Genomic DNA, 17,706 nt, shown 5'->3' on the forward strand with positions numbered 1-17,706 from the left:
GGGGACTATTAAAGTGTAAAAATAAAAGTAAAAATAATGTGAAAAACCCCTCCCCTAATAAAAAGTAAATTGTCCCATGTTCCCTATTTCACCCCCAAAAAGTGTAAAAATAAATAAAATAAAAAAAATTGTATATACATATTTGGTATCACCGTCAGCGTAAATATCCGAATTATTAAAATATAATGTTGATACCGTACGGTGAACCACGTTAACGTAACAAGTCCAAAATTGCTGCTTTTTTTTATAACATTTTTTTTCCCCAAAAATGTATTAAAAGTTTTATATAAGCAAATATGGTATCAATAAAAAGTACAGATCACGGCGCAAAAAATTAGCCCTCATACCGCCGCTTATACGGAAGAATGAAAAAGTTATAGGTCTTAAAATAGGGGGATTTTAAACGTACTAATTTGGTTAAAAAGTTTCAACAGTAATAGAAAAGTATAATTTTAATCGTATTGACCCAAAGAATAAAGAACACATGTAATTTTTACCGTAAATTGTACGGCGTGAAAACGAAACCTTGCAAAATTGCGGTTTTCTTTTTAATTTCACCACACAAATTAGTATTTTTTGGGTTGCACCATACATTTTATGGTAAAGTGAGTGATGGCATTACAACGGACAATTGGTCGTGCAAAAAACAAGCCCTCATACTAGTCTGTGGATGAAAATATAAGAGTTATGATTCTTTGAAGGCGAGGAGGAAAAAAGGAGATATCCAGTGGTGAAAAACGTATCCCCTATCCTAAGGATAGGAGAGAAGTTTCAGATCGCTGGGGTCCCCCCGCAATCTCCTGTACGGGGCCCCGACAGCCCGCAAGAAGGGGGCGTGTTGACCACCGCATGAAGCGGCGGCTGACACGCCCCCTCAATACAACTCTATAGCATAGCCAGAGCGCTCTGCCATAGAGTTGTATTGAGGGGGCATGTCGGCTGCCGCTTCATGTGGTAGTCAACACGTGCTATCTGGCCAGCGAGCCGGGACCCGGTACAGGAGATTGCAGGGGGCCCCAGCGGTCGCGATCTGAAACTATCCCCCCCGCGATCTGAAACGGCCTCCTATCCTTAGGATATGGGTTAAGTTTTTCACCACTGGACTACCCCTTTTAAGGCCCAAATGGGCTGAGTCCTTAAGGGGTTAAGATCAAAATGGGCTTGGTCCTTAATGGGTTAACACTCAATAGTGCTCTGTATTTATAGTTTACATTTACATGCTTGTTAGAGTTTACAGTTTAGTTTAGGTCTACAATTTATTTAGCAGGATAAGGAGTGTATAGTATTTTGTAGGTATTAAGAGGAATGCAGATTTACAGGCTAAAACCAGTACACAATGATGCCATGTTTAGTATGATATTGTGTAGCATTAGGTAAGTTTGTTTTATTCTGAGCTTCATTCCATATATACATAGTATACAAGATAGAAACTGCAGAGGAATTTGACCTAGGATAAAGCACAATGCATTGCGAATACTTGGCTAGGCTGATGGGTCAGTCTTTCAAGGAGCTTTTCCAGTTCAGTTGCCTCATTGTGCTGCAGCTCTCCTGCATGCTGGATGACGCATACTTTGTATTCATTCTAAGTCTGCCTGTTATGTATAGTTAACTGTTAAATAACAGTAATTGACCTGATGGCATTGAAATTATGCCTTATAAATTCTCATGAACCCTTGTGTGCTGATTAACATTGTCTCGTTTCTTGCAGGGTGTAACGTTAACAGACCTCCAGGAAGCAGAGAAAACAATAGGTAGAAGTCGTCCTACTCAAACAAAAGATCAGGAAAGTGAAGAAAAACAAGACAAAGAAAAACAGGAGGAAAAGAAAGAAACAGAGATTAAAAATGATGATTACCGCTATAGGTTTTCCCGTAGCACGGAAGAGGTACTTTTTTTTTTTTTTTTAAATGTAAGTTTCCCTACTGAATTGCAGGCTTTTTTTTTTTTTTTTAAATCAGGTCAATTTTAATAAAACCGTTTTAAATACAAAACTTACACAGAATCAGATAAGTAAAGGTACCTCAGAACATAGTTTGTACAAATTAAGGACCAGCAAGGTACCTACCAAGAGGTCAGATATTTGTTTATTAACAATTTAGTAATACCAGTTTTTGTTTAAACACCCCTTTAAATGCAGTGTATTTAGTTTATGTGCATAATATAGTACAGTGGTCCCTCAACATACGATGGTAATCCGTTCCAAACGGACCATCGTTTGTTGAAAACATCGCATGTTGGGGGGGATCCGTGCAATGTAAAGTATAGGACAGTGGTCTACAACCTGCGAACCTCCAGATGTTGCAAAACTACAACACCCAGCATGCCCGGACAGCCGTTGGCTGTCCGGGCATGCTGGGTGTTGTAGTTTTGCAACATCTGGAGGTCCGCAGGTTGTAGACCACTGTTAGAGGAAGTTGTACTCGCCTGTCCCCGCCACTCCGGACCGTCGCCGCTGCCCGGAATGTCTCCGTCCATCGCTGTCGCCGCGTCCCCGACGCTCCGGCAAGGCCTCTGCTTCCCCGGCATCCTCGCTCTCAGTCACCGCCATCACGTCACTACGCACGCCGCTCCTATTGGATGACGGGACGGTGTGCGCAGCGACGTGATGACGTCGATGGAGAGCGCCAACGATGCAGGGGATCCCGAAGAGGACGCGCCGGAGCCCCGAGGACAGGTAAGCGACATCACCGGAGCTCACGGGGCACCGTAAACTGCTATCTGGTGGCAGCTGAAGCAGTCTGCGCTGCCGGATAGCAGTTTATGCGATGGCCCCAACATAAAAAGCATCGTGTGTTGATGCTGCCTTCAACATGCGATGGCCTCTGAGAGACCATCGCATGTTGAAATTATCGTATGTCAGGGCCATCATAGGTCGAGGGGTCACTGTAAATAGATTTGCTATCTTATCAACTATATAAAACATAAATTTTATTAGTATTAATTTGTTCCTAATTCTGCAGAGGTATAGGCCATCATCAACAAGTACTAGTGCTGTATCGTCCACGCCATCACTGTCGTCATCTACCAGTTCCTTGTATTCTTCAAGCTTGTTAAACCGGCCAAGCAGCTTAACTGGACTTTCATCATCCTACTCAAATTTATCAAGATTTTCATCAAAAGAGCCAGAAAGAGGTAATGTTGCAAGTTCTATATTAATTAATCATCAGAGTATTGTCATCTTTTTATTTTTAAAATTACATTCTCTTCTGCTAGCCCCAATTTTTTTTTCTTTTCGTTACAATTCCACCTATTGCTCTCTTCATAAGGTGTAGTTTGACAGTTAGGGCACAGTGAACTATTTTGTAGGTAACTAAATAAAATGATGCAAATACAAATGATACACATTTTTATTTTTTACTTTTGTTGGAGTCACAAATGGTGTATTTTTGTAGTGTCACAATCTGCTGCAGAAATGTACACCATTAGTTCCTATAGGGGGAAGTAAATATCTGCATCTCTAAGCATAGATTTTGCAGAATTTGTTGCGTATAGGCAAGCAATACCATATCTTACCGTATTTATCGGTGTATAACATGCATTTTTTAAACTAAAACTTTTAGCTTAGTCTATCTGCGTGTTATATGCATATAAACTTTCTAGCCCTGCAGAAGCCGCTGATTTAGAGGGCCTGTTTTGGATCATGTAACTGCAGCGGCCTCTGCGGGGCCAGAGTCCAGCCGTCTCCACCCGATTCCCTCCCCATCCCTGGATTTCATATCTACCTTTCCTGGAGGCGCATTCCTGCAGGCTCCAGCAGCGGGCTGTTGCTATGCGCTGCGCACTGACGAGTGACTTCCCCAACCTGACCTCACTCATCAGGGCGCAGCTCAGGACGCAGCTGGAGCCTGCAGAGGTAGATATGAAAGCCGGGGATGGGGAGGGAATCGGGCAACAGGACTCTGGCTTAGTAGAAGCTGCTGAAGTTACATGATCTAAAGCGTCCACTTTAAATAATTAAACCACAGCGGCTCCTTCAGGGCCAGAAAAAGTTTCAGCGTATACACGCACCCTCATTTTACATGGATATTTGGGTAAAAAACTTTTTTTTTTACCCAAATTTCCTTGGAAAAATGAGGGTGCGTGGTTAATACGGTATATTTTTAACCCCTTAACGACCACGGACGTATACTTACGTCCTGTGGCCGGCTCCCGATCTGTAAAAACTTCATATCTGCGGGGTCCCAGTTGCTATCAGCAACCAGGACCTGCGGCTAATACTGGACATTGCCGACCGGTATTAACACTTTAGACTCCTTATCAAAGTTGATTGTGGTGTGTAAAACTGGAGAATACACTGCCGGTTAGCTCAGCGGAGCTGTTCGGGACTGCCGCGGTGAAATCGCGGTGTCCCCAGCAGCTGAGGAGACAGCGGGAAGTGTCTTACCACTGTCCGATCTGCGTTTGATTTGCTTTCAAGCCTGAAATCCAGGCTTGAGCAATCAAGCGCAGAAAACGCTGATCAATGCTTTCCTATGGCAATGCATTGAACAGTGCCTGCAATCAGTGTATGCTGAATTATAGCCTTTAGAGGGGGCTATAACACTGCAAAAAAGAGTTAATAAATGTGATTTAACCCCTTCTCTAATAAAAAATCTGAATCGCCCCCTTTTCCCATTTAATAAAAAAGTGTAAATAAAGATAAAAACATATGTGGTATCGCCGCGTGCGTAAATGTCCAAACCATAAAAGTATATTGTTAGGTAAACCGCATGGTCAATGGCATACGCGCAAAAAATTCCAAAGTCCAAAATAGCGTATTTTTTGTCTTTTTAATACCATAAAAAAATGTATAAAAAGCGATCAAAAAGTCTGATCAAAACAAAAATCGTACCAATAAAAACTTCAGATCTCATACCGCACCGTTCATGGAAAAATTTAAGTTGTAGGGGGTCAGAAGATGACCATTTTAAAGGAGAACTCCAGAATAGAAAAATTGTCCTCCATACCGCTGGCAGTAAAAAAAAATAGAGGTACATACCTTCCTTTGCTCCCCTGGTGCCTCCGGTAACCCACTCCGGTCTCCGCCTTGATCCTCTTCCTGGTTGCCGGTGGTCGGCGAGTCATACTGCACTCAGCCAATCACCGGCCGCAGCGAAGTCCTGACTCGGCCGGCGATGGGCTGAGCGGCAGTGTGATGTTTTCGGCCCCGGCAGCAGGTTTCGTGCATTTTCGTGCATGTAGTTATAACTTTTTACAGACGTGCGACAAAATCAAACCTATTTATAGAGGGTACCATTTTAATCGTATGGACCTACAGAATAAAGATAAGGTGTCATTTTTACCGGAAAATGCACTGCATAGAAATGGAAGCCCCCAAGATTTACAAAATGGCGTTTTTCTTCAATGTCACCTTATTTTTACATTTTTGTTTTTTCCTCCTTGCCTTCAAAAAATTATAACTTTTCTCATCCACAGACTAGTTTGAGGGCTCGTTTTTTGCGGTACCAGTTGTCCGTTTTAATGCCATCACTCACTTTACCATAAAATGTATGGCGCAACTAAAAAAATACTATTTGTGTGGGGAAATTAAAAAGAAAACCGCAACTTTGCAAATTTTGGAAGGTTTCATTTTGACGCCATACAATTTATGGTAAAAATGACATGTGTTCTTTATTCTTTGGGTCAGTACGATTAAAATGATACCCATTATAATATACTTTTCTATTAGTGTTGCCCTTGAAAAAAATCGCAAACTGTTTAATCAAATTAGTACGTATAAAATCCCACTATTTTGAAGACCTATAACGTTTTCATTTTTCCGTATAAGCGGTAGTGTGAGGGCTCATTTTTGGCGCCGTGATCTGTACTTTTTATTGATACCATATTTGCTTATATAAAACTTTTAGTACTTTAATTTTTTGGGGGAATAAAATGTTATAAAAAAGCAGCTTTTTTTTTTTTTTTTTTTTTTTACGTTCACGCCGTTCACCGTACGGTATTAACATTTCTCGGTCAGCTTCATTGGGGGACACAGGAACCGTGGGTATATCTTGCTGCCACTAGGAGGCTGCCACTAGGCATAACAAAAAAAGTCTGCTCCTCCCAGCAGGGTTTACCCCACCTACTGACTCAGAGACACTCAGTTTTTAGCTTAGTGTCCTGGGGGGCAGGCACAGGTCTGGTTATCTCCAGACCTGGACTATTTTTATTTTTTTCGAGTTTTAGAGTTTAGAATTTTCTTCCCTTTTAAAATTTTTTCTAGGTTGGGGTGACAGGAGCATGGCGCTGTCTGACCATGCTCCTGGAGTTTCCTTTACACATACTCATCGCTCTCCCAAGGTCTTCCATCCTCATAAGGAGTTTGACGATATTCTGGAGACCGCCTGGAAGCTTCCAGAGAAGCGCTTCCAAGACACTAAATGGTTGAAGACTGTGTCCGTTTTCCCAAGAGCTTGTCTCAAAATGGACCATTCCGCCTTCGGTGGCGGATGCCGCCTCTTTCAAGGATCCTGCGGACAAGCGGGTTGAAAATCTGGCAAAGTATGCCTTCGAGGCAGTTGGGTCCTCCCTGCTTCCGGCTTTTGCATCGACCTTGGTCTCAAAGGCCTTATTGGTTTGGGCCTCTCAGCTCCGCCAAGGGGTGTTGTCCGGGCCCCCTCCTGATGATCTAGCGGATATTGCTCTTCTGATCTCTAAGGCAGGTGACTATTTGTCTCAAGCTTCATTGGAGTCGTCGCGCTGTGCGGCCTTTGGATCCGGCAATCTAGTCGCCATTCACCGCTCTATGTGGCTTAAAGCTTGGAACGCGGCTTCCAAAAAGTCTCTGAAGGAAATGGCCTTTACTGGCGGCCATCTTTTTGGCAAAAGGCTGGACAACATCATATATGACGCTACGGGCAGCAAGAGTTCCTTGCTCCCCCAGAATAAGGCACGCCGTTCTGATGCTCGTCGCAAGACTGCTTCTTTTCGGTCCTTTCGCTCCCTGGGCTCAGGACGTCAGGACAGGTCGGATTCCTCACAGGCTTAGAAGGCCCCGTCCTTCAGACCTTGCCCCTCCTGGAAGCAGGATGGCCACTCCAACCATTTTCCCGCAAAGTCGGGAACCCGCAAGCCTACCTCGACCTGAAGGGGCGCCCCCACCCGGGGCTCTCCCTCGGGTGGGCGGTCGCTTGTCTCTCTTTCGGGACATCTGGTTGGCACACGTCCAGGATTCCTGGGTTCGGGACGTGGTTTCCGACGGTTACCGTATCGAGTTCGGTTCTCTTCCCCGGGATCGTTTTTTTCGGTCCCGGCCTTCTCGTTCGCCTGCCCTGGCGGCAGGTTTTCGCTCTGCCATTCGCACTCTGCTGGAGCAAGGTGTCGTTTTGCCTGTTCCTTCTCAAGATCATTTCCAGGGTTTTTATTCAAACCTATGCGTTGTTCCCAAGAAAGAGTGAACGGTCGGCCCAATTTTGGACCTGAAGCTCCTCAATCGCTCAATCAAGCGTCTGGTTCCCTCCATATCAGCGATCCACATCCCTGGGGGGGAGAAACTGGGAAGCGGACTTTATAAGTCTCTCCCAACCCCGGGGAGTGGTCTCTTCACCCAGAGGTGTTAGAGTCCATTTACCGTCGCTGGGGGATTCCGGACGTGGACCTTTTTGCGCCCTGCCTGAACCGAAAGGTTCTGGCCTTCGTGGCAAAGTCCCGAGATCCTCTGGCACTGGCCGCGGACGCTCTTGTCATTCCCTGGTCTCGGTTCATGCTCTCCTATCTGTTTCCTCCACTTCCTCTTCTGCCCAGAGTGCTGAGGAAACTCAAGGCGGAAGGCATCTCGGCCATTCTGGTGGCTCCGGATTGCCCTGCCGCTCTTGGTACGCCGACGTGGTTCGGCTCGTGGCGGACGTTCTCTTTCGTCTGCCGGATCGCCTCGATCTGCTTTCTCAGGGCCCACTTTGCCACTGCCGCTACATTTGACGGCTTGGCGGTTGAAACGACTGTGTTGAAGGCCCGTGGTTTTTCCCCTGGGGTTATTCGCACCATGCTCAGGGCGCGTAAGCAGTCCTCGGCTAGGATTTATCACAGGACTTGACGTGCTTATTTTCGGTGGTGTGAAGCCTGCTCTTTCTCCGGTTCGTTTTTCTCTGCCTAATCTTCTGGTATTTTTGCAGTCAGGCCTTGAAACGCATTTGGCTCTTGGTTCTCTCAAGGGTCAAGTGTCGTCGCGGTCTATTCTTTTTCAGCGGCCTCTGGCTTCTAATTCTTCGGTTCGCACCTTCCTTCAGGGGGTAGCTCATGAGATTCCTCCTTACAGGCCTCCTACTCCCTCTTGGGACTTGAATTTGGTCCTAAGTGCTTTGCAGTCCACTCCTTTCGAGCCTATCCGGGACATCTCCCTTCCCAGCTCTCTCCTGTCAACCTCCCTTCCTGATTCTTCATCAGGACAAGGCTGTGCTCCGACCAGTACCTTCTTTTCAACCGAAGGTAGTTTCTTCCTTCCATCTGAACAAGGATATCGTTCTTCCCTCCTTCTGCCCTGCTCCGTCTCATCCTAAAGAACACTCTCTTCACAACCTAGATGTGGTCAGGGCTTTACGGGCTTACCTTTCGGCCACTTCTTCCTTTCGATGGTCGGATTCGCTGTTTGTCCTTCCGGAGGGCTGACGCAAGGGTTTGCTGGCTTCTAAGGCCACCATCTCCAGGTGGATCCGGTCCGCCATTTCTGAGGCGTATCGTTCTAAAGGGAAGAATCCCCCTTTCCAGGTTAAGGCTCACTCCACTCGCTCTGTGGGGGCCTCTTGGGCGGTCTTTAACAGGGCTTCCGCTCTACAGGTGTGTAAGGCGGCCAATTGGTCTTCGGTGCACACGTTCACCAAATTCTACCAAGTGCACACTTCTGCATCCGCCAACGCCAGTTTTGGGGCATAAGGTTTTGTAGGCAGCGGTGGCTTTTCCGTCCGCTTGATTCCGTGTTGATTTGTTTTCCCGCCCCGGGGACTGCTTTGGTACATCCCACGGTTCCTGTGTCCCCCAATGGAGCTGGCCAAGAAAAGGAGATTTTTTACACTTACCGTAAAATCTTTTTCTCGGAAGATCCATTGGGGGACACAGCTCCCACCCCGTTTGTTTCTGGTTTGTTATCTGTGGGTCAGTCGCCTGTCAGTTTGTTGGTTCACTTGTTTTTTTTGTGACTGGGCTCCCTCCGGACTCTGTATAAAATTTTCGGTTCCTCCTATTGCTTTGGGACTAAAACGGAGTGTCTGAGTCAGTAGGTGGGGGATACCCTGCTGGGAGGAGCTGACTTTTTTTTTTTTTTTTGTTATGCCTAGTGTCAGCCTCCTAGTGTCAGCAAGATATACCCACAGTTCCTGTGTCCCCCAGTGGATCTTCTGAGAAAAAGATTTACTGTAAGTGTAAAAATCTCCTTTTTATTTTAATAGTTCAGATATTTACGCATGCGGCGATACCAAATCTGTATATAAAATATTTTTTTTACACTTTTTGGGGGTGAAATAGGACAATGGGACAATTTACGTTTTTATTGGGGGAGGGGGTTTTCACTTTTTTTTTTTTTACTTTTACTTTTATTTTTACACTTTAATAGTCCCCATAGGGGACTATTTATAGCAATCATTCAATTGCTAATACTGTTCAGCGCTATGTATGGGACATAGCACTGATCAGGATTATCGGTCATCTTCTGCTCTGGTCTTCTCGATCGCAGACCAGAGCAGAAGACCCCGGGAGATGGCCAGAGCAAGGTGAGGGGACCTCCGGCAGCCATGCTGGATGATCGGATCGCTGCGGGCGATCCGATCATCCATTTAAAGTACCGCGATGCTGCAGATGCCGTGATCTGTATTGATCACGGCATCTGAGGGGTTAATGGCGGATATCCACGCAATTGCGGATGTCCGCCATTACGGGCGGATCCCTGGCTGCTATCAGCAGCCGGGACCTGCTGTGCATAACGCGAGCATCGCTCCGATGCTCGCGCTTATACATAGGTTGTAAATGTATGTCCTGTTGCGTTAAGTACCAGCTCACCAGGATGTAAATTAACGTCCTGCTTTAAGGGGTTAAAATGTAAGGAGTAAAAAACGAAAGTGCAAAAAACTGGAAAACGCTTGGTCCTTAAGGGATAAAAAAATATTATATATATATATATATATATATATATATATATATATATTCATATTCATATTCATTTTCAGTATTTTTTTTCCGTTTTTTAGTCCCAATAGGGGACTATTACTTGCAATCTTTTGAATGCAAACACTGAACAATGTGTTATTAGCACTCCATTGTTACAGGCTGCTGAGACTGCCTGCAGGACTAGAGCGCCGAGCAACTGATCAGGACCCCGCAATTTCACCACAGGTGTCCTGATCAGCTCCGCTGAGCTACAGGCATTACATTTTTGGCATTTAAGCGATAAAAGCAGACATCATCCTGATCAGACATGTCTAGCATTAGTCATGGGTCCCAGATGCTATCTAATAGCAGCCAGGACCATCCCGCTATGACACACATCTTTAAAGGGTTATAAAAAAGTAATAAAACATAGAAAATCATTGAAATGTAAACACACTTTTTATTTATTTGTTTTTTTTATTAAAGGGTACCTTTCATAAAAAAAACTTTTGATATATTATAGATTAATGTATGCAGAATAACTTTCCAATAGCATGTTATTAAAAAATATGCTTCTTTCTATTTAATTTTCCCCTTTGAAAAAATGACCACTAGGGGTCTCCCTACCAGTCCTTTTTTATAGATTTCAGACTCATGCAGGAGTCCTAAATCTCAGACTGCAGCCGGGACACAGACAAGCGCAACATTGCTCCCCGGCAGTGAGCAGTGGTGAGTTTGTGTGTGTTCCGGATACAATCTGAGATTTAGGAGTCCTGCATGAGTCTGAAATCTATAAAAAAGGACTGGTAGGGAGACCCCTAGTGGTCACTTTTCAAAGTGGAAAATTAAATAGAAAGAAGCATATTTTTTAATAACATGCTATTGGAAAGTTATTCTGCATACATTAATCTGCTTTTATGAAGTCTTATTTTTTTTTGTTTTGTTTCCTAGATGAGAAAAAAGAGGAGGAGAGAGAGTCAGAGGACAAATCTCAGTCTAAGTCAATAAGAGAAAGGCGGCGGCCGAGGGAAAAAAGACGATCTACAGGGGTGTCTTTTTGGACTCAAGATGTAAGTTGTGTAACTTTATGATTTTTATTTGTAAACTGGAGTACAGTATTTTTCTTACTATAGCATGCATATTTTAGCAAGGAAAAATCTTGCTAAATAGTCCCTGCATTTTATAGTTCAGTTGATAGTTTTGTTTTACCACCAGAAATTTTCAGTTAGCGGTAAGGATTATAGGACAGATTTATAAAGTGCCTTAAAGTAACGGTTACCACTAGCAACAGTCATTTTACCAAAGTAATGTAAGAAATGTAAACAGAGCTCTGATTAATCGCTATGGGCAGCAGACAGCTTTATTTATTTACAGTTTTTATAAAAAGCTTTACTGTCCTGTAAATACTCTGGTAGTGTAAAATGATTCAGATACAAAATTTGAAGGAGTTATCCAGCAGGAGGGTGTTTTTTTATTTTATTTATTTATTTTTTTGTTTAGGGTTTTTTCCCTCACCTCTTAACTACTTTTTAAAGACACTCTTCATGTTTTTTTTAGAGCGATGAAAATGAGCAAGATCATCAGTCAGATACAGATGACAGCACCAATAAGAAAGACAGTAGGGTAAGTATTCTCAGATATTGGGGGAAGGGATGTTTCATTTGAAAAAAATACTGTATTGTCGGAGTAGTAGTTTATAATAGCCACTGTAAATGTGTCATCTCTTGAGAGATGTAGTTAATCGGATAACCAAATCGCATGCAGAGCATATGACACCTTTTTAGAAAGTCTTTACAGCTATATTTTGATTAGAATCAGGGGTATCTAGCTCATGGACAGTCATCATTGCAAACTAGTATCATGACACTATAACATGCCAGACGCTTATAATAGCTAGAGGGTCTCTTAAAGGCAAAAGAAAGCAAAAAAAAAATGCCTAGGCATCCCTGCACCAGGAAGAAGCGTGGCTGAGACAAGAACTGTGGTCAATATGTGATCTTGCTGTTTGGTTAATCAAAGACCGCATCGATGTCCTGCTGTGACACAATGTGACGTTTTTAGCCCCAGCACCAGGGGGGTAAAAAGTTTTTTATTTTTTGTTTAAGTAGTCAGCTTGGCCATTTTCTTAGAAAAACACTTTTTGCCGGTCAACCGCTTAAGTTTTTATTGTGGAATTATGCAGGTTTTCCACCCTCCATGTGCTTTTCTTTAAAACCATTGACAGACTAGCTCTGCTTTCTTTAACATTCAGTTTCCTCATTTTTGGCTGTACACGTGCAGAGAGGCATTTCCTAATATGTATGCTGTTAATGAACCTTGCATAAACATAGACAAAATTGCTTACAGGACAGGATGTTTGAGATTTTTTAGATGGTCATTCTTTCTACAATGTCTTATGTAAATAGGATTAGCACAAACCTCACAGGTTCCTTTCAGCAGTTTATTCTTGATGGTGTGTAAAGCATAGCACTGAATCTGGCAGCAGCTCAAGAATGCTAACAAGCAGACAAAAGGTCACTAGTCAGCTACATTGATCCAAGAGAGAAACCCGACACAAACCTGTATTGCCAAGAAGTTTTATGGGAATTTGACAAACCATTACAAATGATTTAATGTCCCGTGCTTTGGCAATCACTAAAATATATTTTGATCTTCCCTTTAAGAGTCTTGCTGTAGGGCTGTCATGTATACAACGTTACCTGAAAAAAAATGTACCCGCTGTTAATATTAAGTATAGGAACTAGAGCTTCCTTTAGGAAACCAATACAAACAAGAGTGGGACAAGCCCTACCCATGTTTGTATTACAACTTATGGATTCATAGATTTGGTACTACCTGCTTGTGCTTCTTACCTTTAAAATTTTGCCCACAATCTGTTCCATATGAAATTTGTAATTTTTTTCCTCTTTTTCCCTTCTATAGACTGATAACACATTGCGGTAAGTATTACATTGCATTTTTTGGCAGTTATTATTTTCAATTTTTTTTCATGTGTATTTTAAAGAATGAATTTTCGTGTTGCTATATGAAATTTCACCTTGTTAAGCATATTGTCTCTTACTTCCCATTCTAATAAATTACTTTTAAATAACTGAATTTGTACCATAAAAGGCCTTATTTTCGTAACAAGAAGCCAGGAGTGTCTGTCTTCTGGCTGGTATGCATTTCTATACCTCTTTTAACTGGAGAAGTGTAGTCAACAATGTTATACTGTGCAGAGACATTAAAGGAGATCTACAGCCCTAGACACTTACCATCTATTCTGCGGATAGGGGAGAAGTGTTTGATCGCGAGGGGTCCGAACACTGGGACCCCCGCGATCTCCTGTACAGGGCCCAGACATGCCCGCTCAATGTACCTCTATAGGAGAGGCGGAGATGCAGCGTTAGTGCATCCCCACCTCTCCCATAGAGCTGTATTGAGGGGGCGTGTCGTGGACCTCAATGATGTCGATGACACGTGCATTAGCAAGTAAATCCCCATAGCATAATGTGCTTGCTTCGTAGACTGTGAGTAAAGGCTACTATCCACAGTTGTGCACTCGCTGTCATGCCAATCCACCAATACCCCTTAAAGGAGAACTCCAGACCATAAAAATTGTCCCCCATAGTGGCGGCAGTAAAAAAATAGATGTTACCCCCGGGGCCTCCGGTAACCTGCTCCGGTCTCTGCTGCAATCCACTTCCTGGTTGCCGGTGGTTGGAAGAATCAGCCAATCCCCAGCCGCAGCGCAGTCCGACTCGGCCGGCGATAGGCTGAGTGGCAGTGTGACGTTTTCGGCCCCGGCCGCCGGTGTAGTGAAGAATTTTGTGTCCTGAAGCGTTTTCACACTGCCGCTCAGCCTATCGCTGCGGCCGGTGATTGGCTGAGCGCAGTATGATTCATCCGACCACCGGCAACCAGGAAGTGGATCACGGCAGAGACCAGAGACTGTTAACGGAGGCCCCAGGGGAGCGAAGGAAGGTATGTACATCTTTATTTTTGTACTGCGGGCACTATGGGGGACAATTTTTATGGTCTGGAGTTCTCCTTTAAGTGCCATGATGGCTTGATCTCAGCATTTGAGTCTGAATGTTGGGACCCTGTGATATAAACTTAGGACTGGGACCCTGTGATATAAACTTTGACATGTCCGGATAACATGTCAGTTTATTTAAGTGATACATACATGCATATTAAAGGGGTACTTCGGTGAAAACCTTTTATCTTTTAGATCAACTGGTGGCAGAAAGTTAAACATATTTGTAAATGACTTCTATTAAAAAATCTTAATCCTTCCTGTACTTATTAGCTGCTGAATACTACAGAGGAAATTCTTTTCTTTTTGGAATGCTCTCTGATGACATCACGAGCACAGTTCTCTCTGCTGACGTCATTATAATAACTCTTTGATTATTGTTGTCCTTAGTGGGATTTGAACCCAATCCCTAGCACTTCAAGACAGCAGTGCTAACCACTTAGCCACCATGCTGCCCTTAACATACATCTGCTATGCATGGTTGCTAAAATGGACAGAGATGTCAGCAGAGAGCACTGTACTCGTGATGTCGTGATGTCATCAGTGTTCCAAAAAGAAAGGAATTTCCTCTGTAGCATTCAGCAGCTAATAAGTACTGGAAGGATTAAGATTTTTTAATAGAAGTAATTTACAAATATGTGAATTCAGGTAGAAAACAAATATGTTTAACTTTCTGCCACCAGTTGATTTAAAAGAAAAAAGGTTTTCACCGGAGTACCCCTTTAAAGTGTTAGTATTATCTTTCAAGGGGCTGATGGACTAGAATTATTAGCAGCCTTTCTTTTACCTATGAAGATGTATCAATATTGCTCAATCAATTAATTTCATTATATGCATCTTGAAAAGTTATTATTGACATTTACCATATGTTATATTTGTGCTTTTGCTTTTAGATATACAACGGGGAGTACGGGTGTTTTATCTACTGACAGATATGAATCAAATATTGGGTCATCTAGCTACTTAGAACGGATTAGGTCTGGTCATAGTAGATTAGACAAAGATGACTCCACAGACTTTAAAAAGGTAAGAAGGGCTTCTATAAGGATTCCTTAGATGTTAGACTTAATTAAGAGAGCCCTGGCTCTCCTGGGGAGCGGTGCTTCACAATTCCCATCCAAAGCGGGGGCCACCACACTCCCTCCATATATCTCTACTGAGAGAGTATGTTGTTTTTAGTATAACATCTCCTTTAATAAATTATGTTTATAATACCAGACTGTAAGTTTTATTTTAAATCATTTTTAGTTGTATGAACAGATTATGGCAGAAAATGAGAAGTTGAAGGCCCAGCTGCATGACACAAACTTGGAATTGACCGAGCTTAAGTTACAACTTGAAAAGGCAACACAGGTTTGGATGAAACATTATAAATATTATCTTGAATATGTCAAGTCTGTTGATATCCAGAATTACTACCTTTTTTAATTAAAATCTTTATACCATACATATCACGTTTGCAACATAGTTGTTGTTAACTGCTTAGAACATCTACCGTTTGCAGATTATTCTCTTGAGCCTTGTTACTTGAGTTTAGATATAACACAGGTGAATAGATGGCTGTCGTCATTTTTAAATGTTCCCCTATTTTGTGGACACATCCTTTTATGGTACCTGCTTAAAGGGGTACTCCACTGGCTAGCGTGGAACTAAATGTTCCGAATGCTGTTTTCTCGCTGCGGGAGCTCGGCCATGCCCCCTCAATGCAAGTCTATGGGAGGGGGCATGACAGCCATCACACCCCCTCCCATAGACTTGCATTGAGGGTGTGTGGCCGTGACCGACCCCGCAGCACGAAATGGCGTTCGGAACATTTAGTTCCACGCTGGCCAGTGGCGTACCCCTTTAAGCTGCATTATTGCTGAATAGATTCTTTAGCTGAAGCAGTACATTCCAAGGGACCTTAGTGGACAGACTTGGCTCTTAGTGTTTAGATAATGTTTCCTGATTATTAACTTGCAAAGTAAGCCACATTTTCTGTATTACAGAGGCAAGAAAGATTTGCAGACAGATCACTTTTAGAAATTGAAAAAAGGGTAAGTGTTTGCATTTCGTTAGTTTTAGTGATCAACACACAAAAATAATCTATACCACACCAATGTTAATTTTCTTGGCCATTTTAGTCATCTGCTAAATTTTAGTCTTAGTTGTATTTTACACTAAAAATGTGCTTTAAATTTTAGAAGACAATCTCCAGTAGTTATTTTACTCTTTACTCTATTTTAATCTTCAGATTTTTGGTGAGTGCACACATAGTAACATTATTAATAAAAGGAATATTATCATCTTACATTTTACTATACTGGTACTGACCAAATCCTGTTTATGGAGACCGATAATACCAGTATTGTCTGGTTATTTTGTACTAATCAAATCAGTTATGGTATGAGGTACAATATAGTGTCAGGATTCCATCCAGTCAGAATGACTCACTTTAATTTCACCAGATCATAGTGTGTGAGCCAAAACATGGCCAAAAGACAAACATAGATAAGACAATAAGCATACTAAGTGACTATACAGGTGTATAGATAACAATGGGTTGTATCTATTCTATTTCTCTCTAGAGCCATATATTTGAGATGGCTTAGAAGGTAATCCATGGCTATTGTTTTGGGTTAAAAAGACAACAGTTTACTGATTGAACAGGGATGTAGTGGCCATAATATAGTCACATCAAGAAAATGAAGTATTTCTCACAGAAAAGGATTGCAGTAACACATGTTGTGCTATACACATGTTTATCCCCTTTGTGTGTGTTTTGGAACTAAACCAAAAAAGGGAGGAAAAAAAGCAAATTGGACATAATGTAACACCAAACTCCAAAAATCGTCTGCACAAAATTATTGAAACCCTTAACTTAATAACTGAAATCAGTCGCTTCCTATAACAATCAATAAGCTTCTTACACCTCTCAGCCGGAATGTTGGACCACTCTTCCTTTGCAAACTATTCCAGGTCTCTCCTATTGGAAGGCGCCTTTTCCCAACAGCAATTTTAAGATCTCTCCACAAGTTTTCAATGGGATTTAGATCTGGACTCATTGCTGACCACTTCAGAATTCTCCAGCGCTTTGTTGCCATCCATTTCTGGGTGCTTCTTGACATATGTTTGGGGTCATTGTCCTGCTGGAAGACCCAAGATCTCAGGCGCAAACCCAGCTTTCTGACACTGGGCTATACAGTGCGACCCAAAAGTGCAATCCGTTTGTAATCCTCAGATGTCATGATGCCTTGCACACATTCAAGGCACCCAGTGCCAAAACATCATTGAACCTCCACCATATTTCACTGTAGGTACGGTGTTCTTTTCTTTGTAGGCCTCATTCTATTTTCGGTAAACAGAAGAATGATGTGCTTTACCAAAAAGCTCTATCTTGATCTCATCTGTCCACAAGACTTTTTCCCAGAAGGATTTTGGCTTACTCAAGTTCATTTTGGCAAAATGTAGTCTTGCTTTTTTGTGTCTGTCAGCAGTGGAGTCCTCCTGGGTCTCCTGCCATAACGTTTTGTTTCATTTAACCTCTTGGGGACGCACTGCGTATGCATACACCCTGCATCCCCGATCCTTAAGGACTCAGGGCGTACCTGAGCCTGGTCCCGGTGTTTAAAACGGGGGTCACGCTGTGACCCCGC

At 42.7% G+C, this 17,706-nt stretch overlaps 1 protein-coding gene across 3 annotated transcripts in view; it reads left to right on the forward strand.

The window, feature by feature from the left end:
- PPP1R12A (protein phosphatase 1 regulatory subunit 12A) overlaps nt 1-17,706 on the forward strand; it is a 163,824-nt gene that overhangs the window by 122,826 nt on the left and 23,292 nt on the right. For 2 of the 3 annotated variants that reach the window (XM_056574042.1, XM_056574040.1), the window contains 8 exons: nt 1,709-1,885; nt 2,961-3,132; nt 11,005-11,123; nt 11,611-11,676; nt 12,976-12,992; nt 14,965-15,097; nt 15,320-15,424; nt 16,060-16,107. In XM_056574042.1, the coding sequence (XP_056430017.1) occupies nt 1,709-1,885; nt 2,961-3,132; nt 11,005-11,123; nt 11,611-11,676; nt 12,976-12,992; nt 14,965-15,097; nt 15,320-15,424; nt 16,060-16,107 (837 nt within the window). The remainder of the gene's footprint in view (nt 1-1,708; nt 1,886-2,960; nt 3,133-11,004; nt 11,124-11,610; nt 11,677-12,975; nt 12,993-14,964; nt 15,098-15,319; nt 15,425-16,059; nt 16,108-17,706) is intronic. The other variant, XM_056574041.1, reaches the window with a different exon arrangement.

Source organism: Hyla sarda, chromosome 4 (genome assembly GCF_029499605.1).
Source record: "Hyla sarda isolate aHylSar1 chromosome 4, aHylSar1.hap1, whole genome shotgun sequence".
Classification (NCBI taxonomy): Eukaryota; Metazoa; Chordata; class Amphibia; order Anura; family Hylidae; genus Hyla; species Hyla sarda.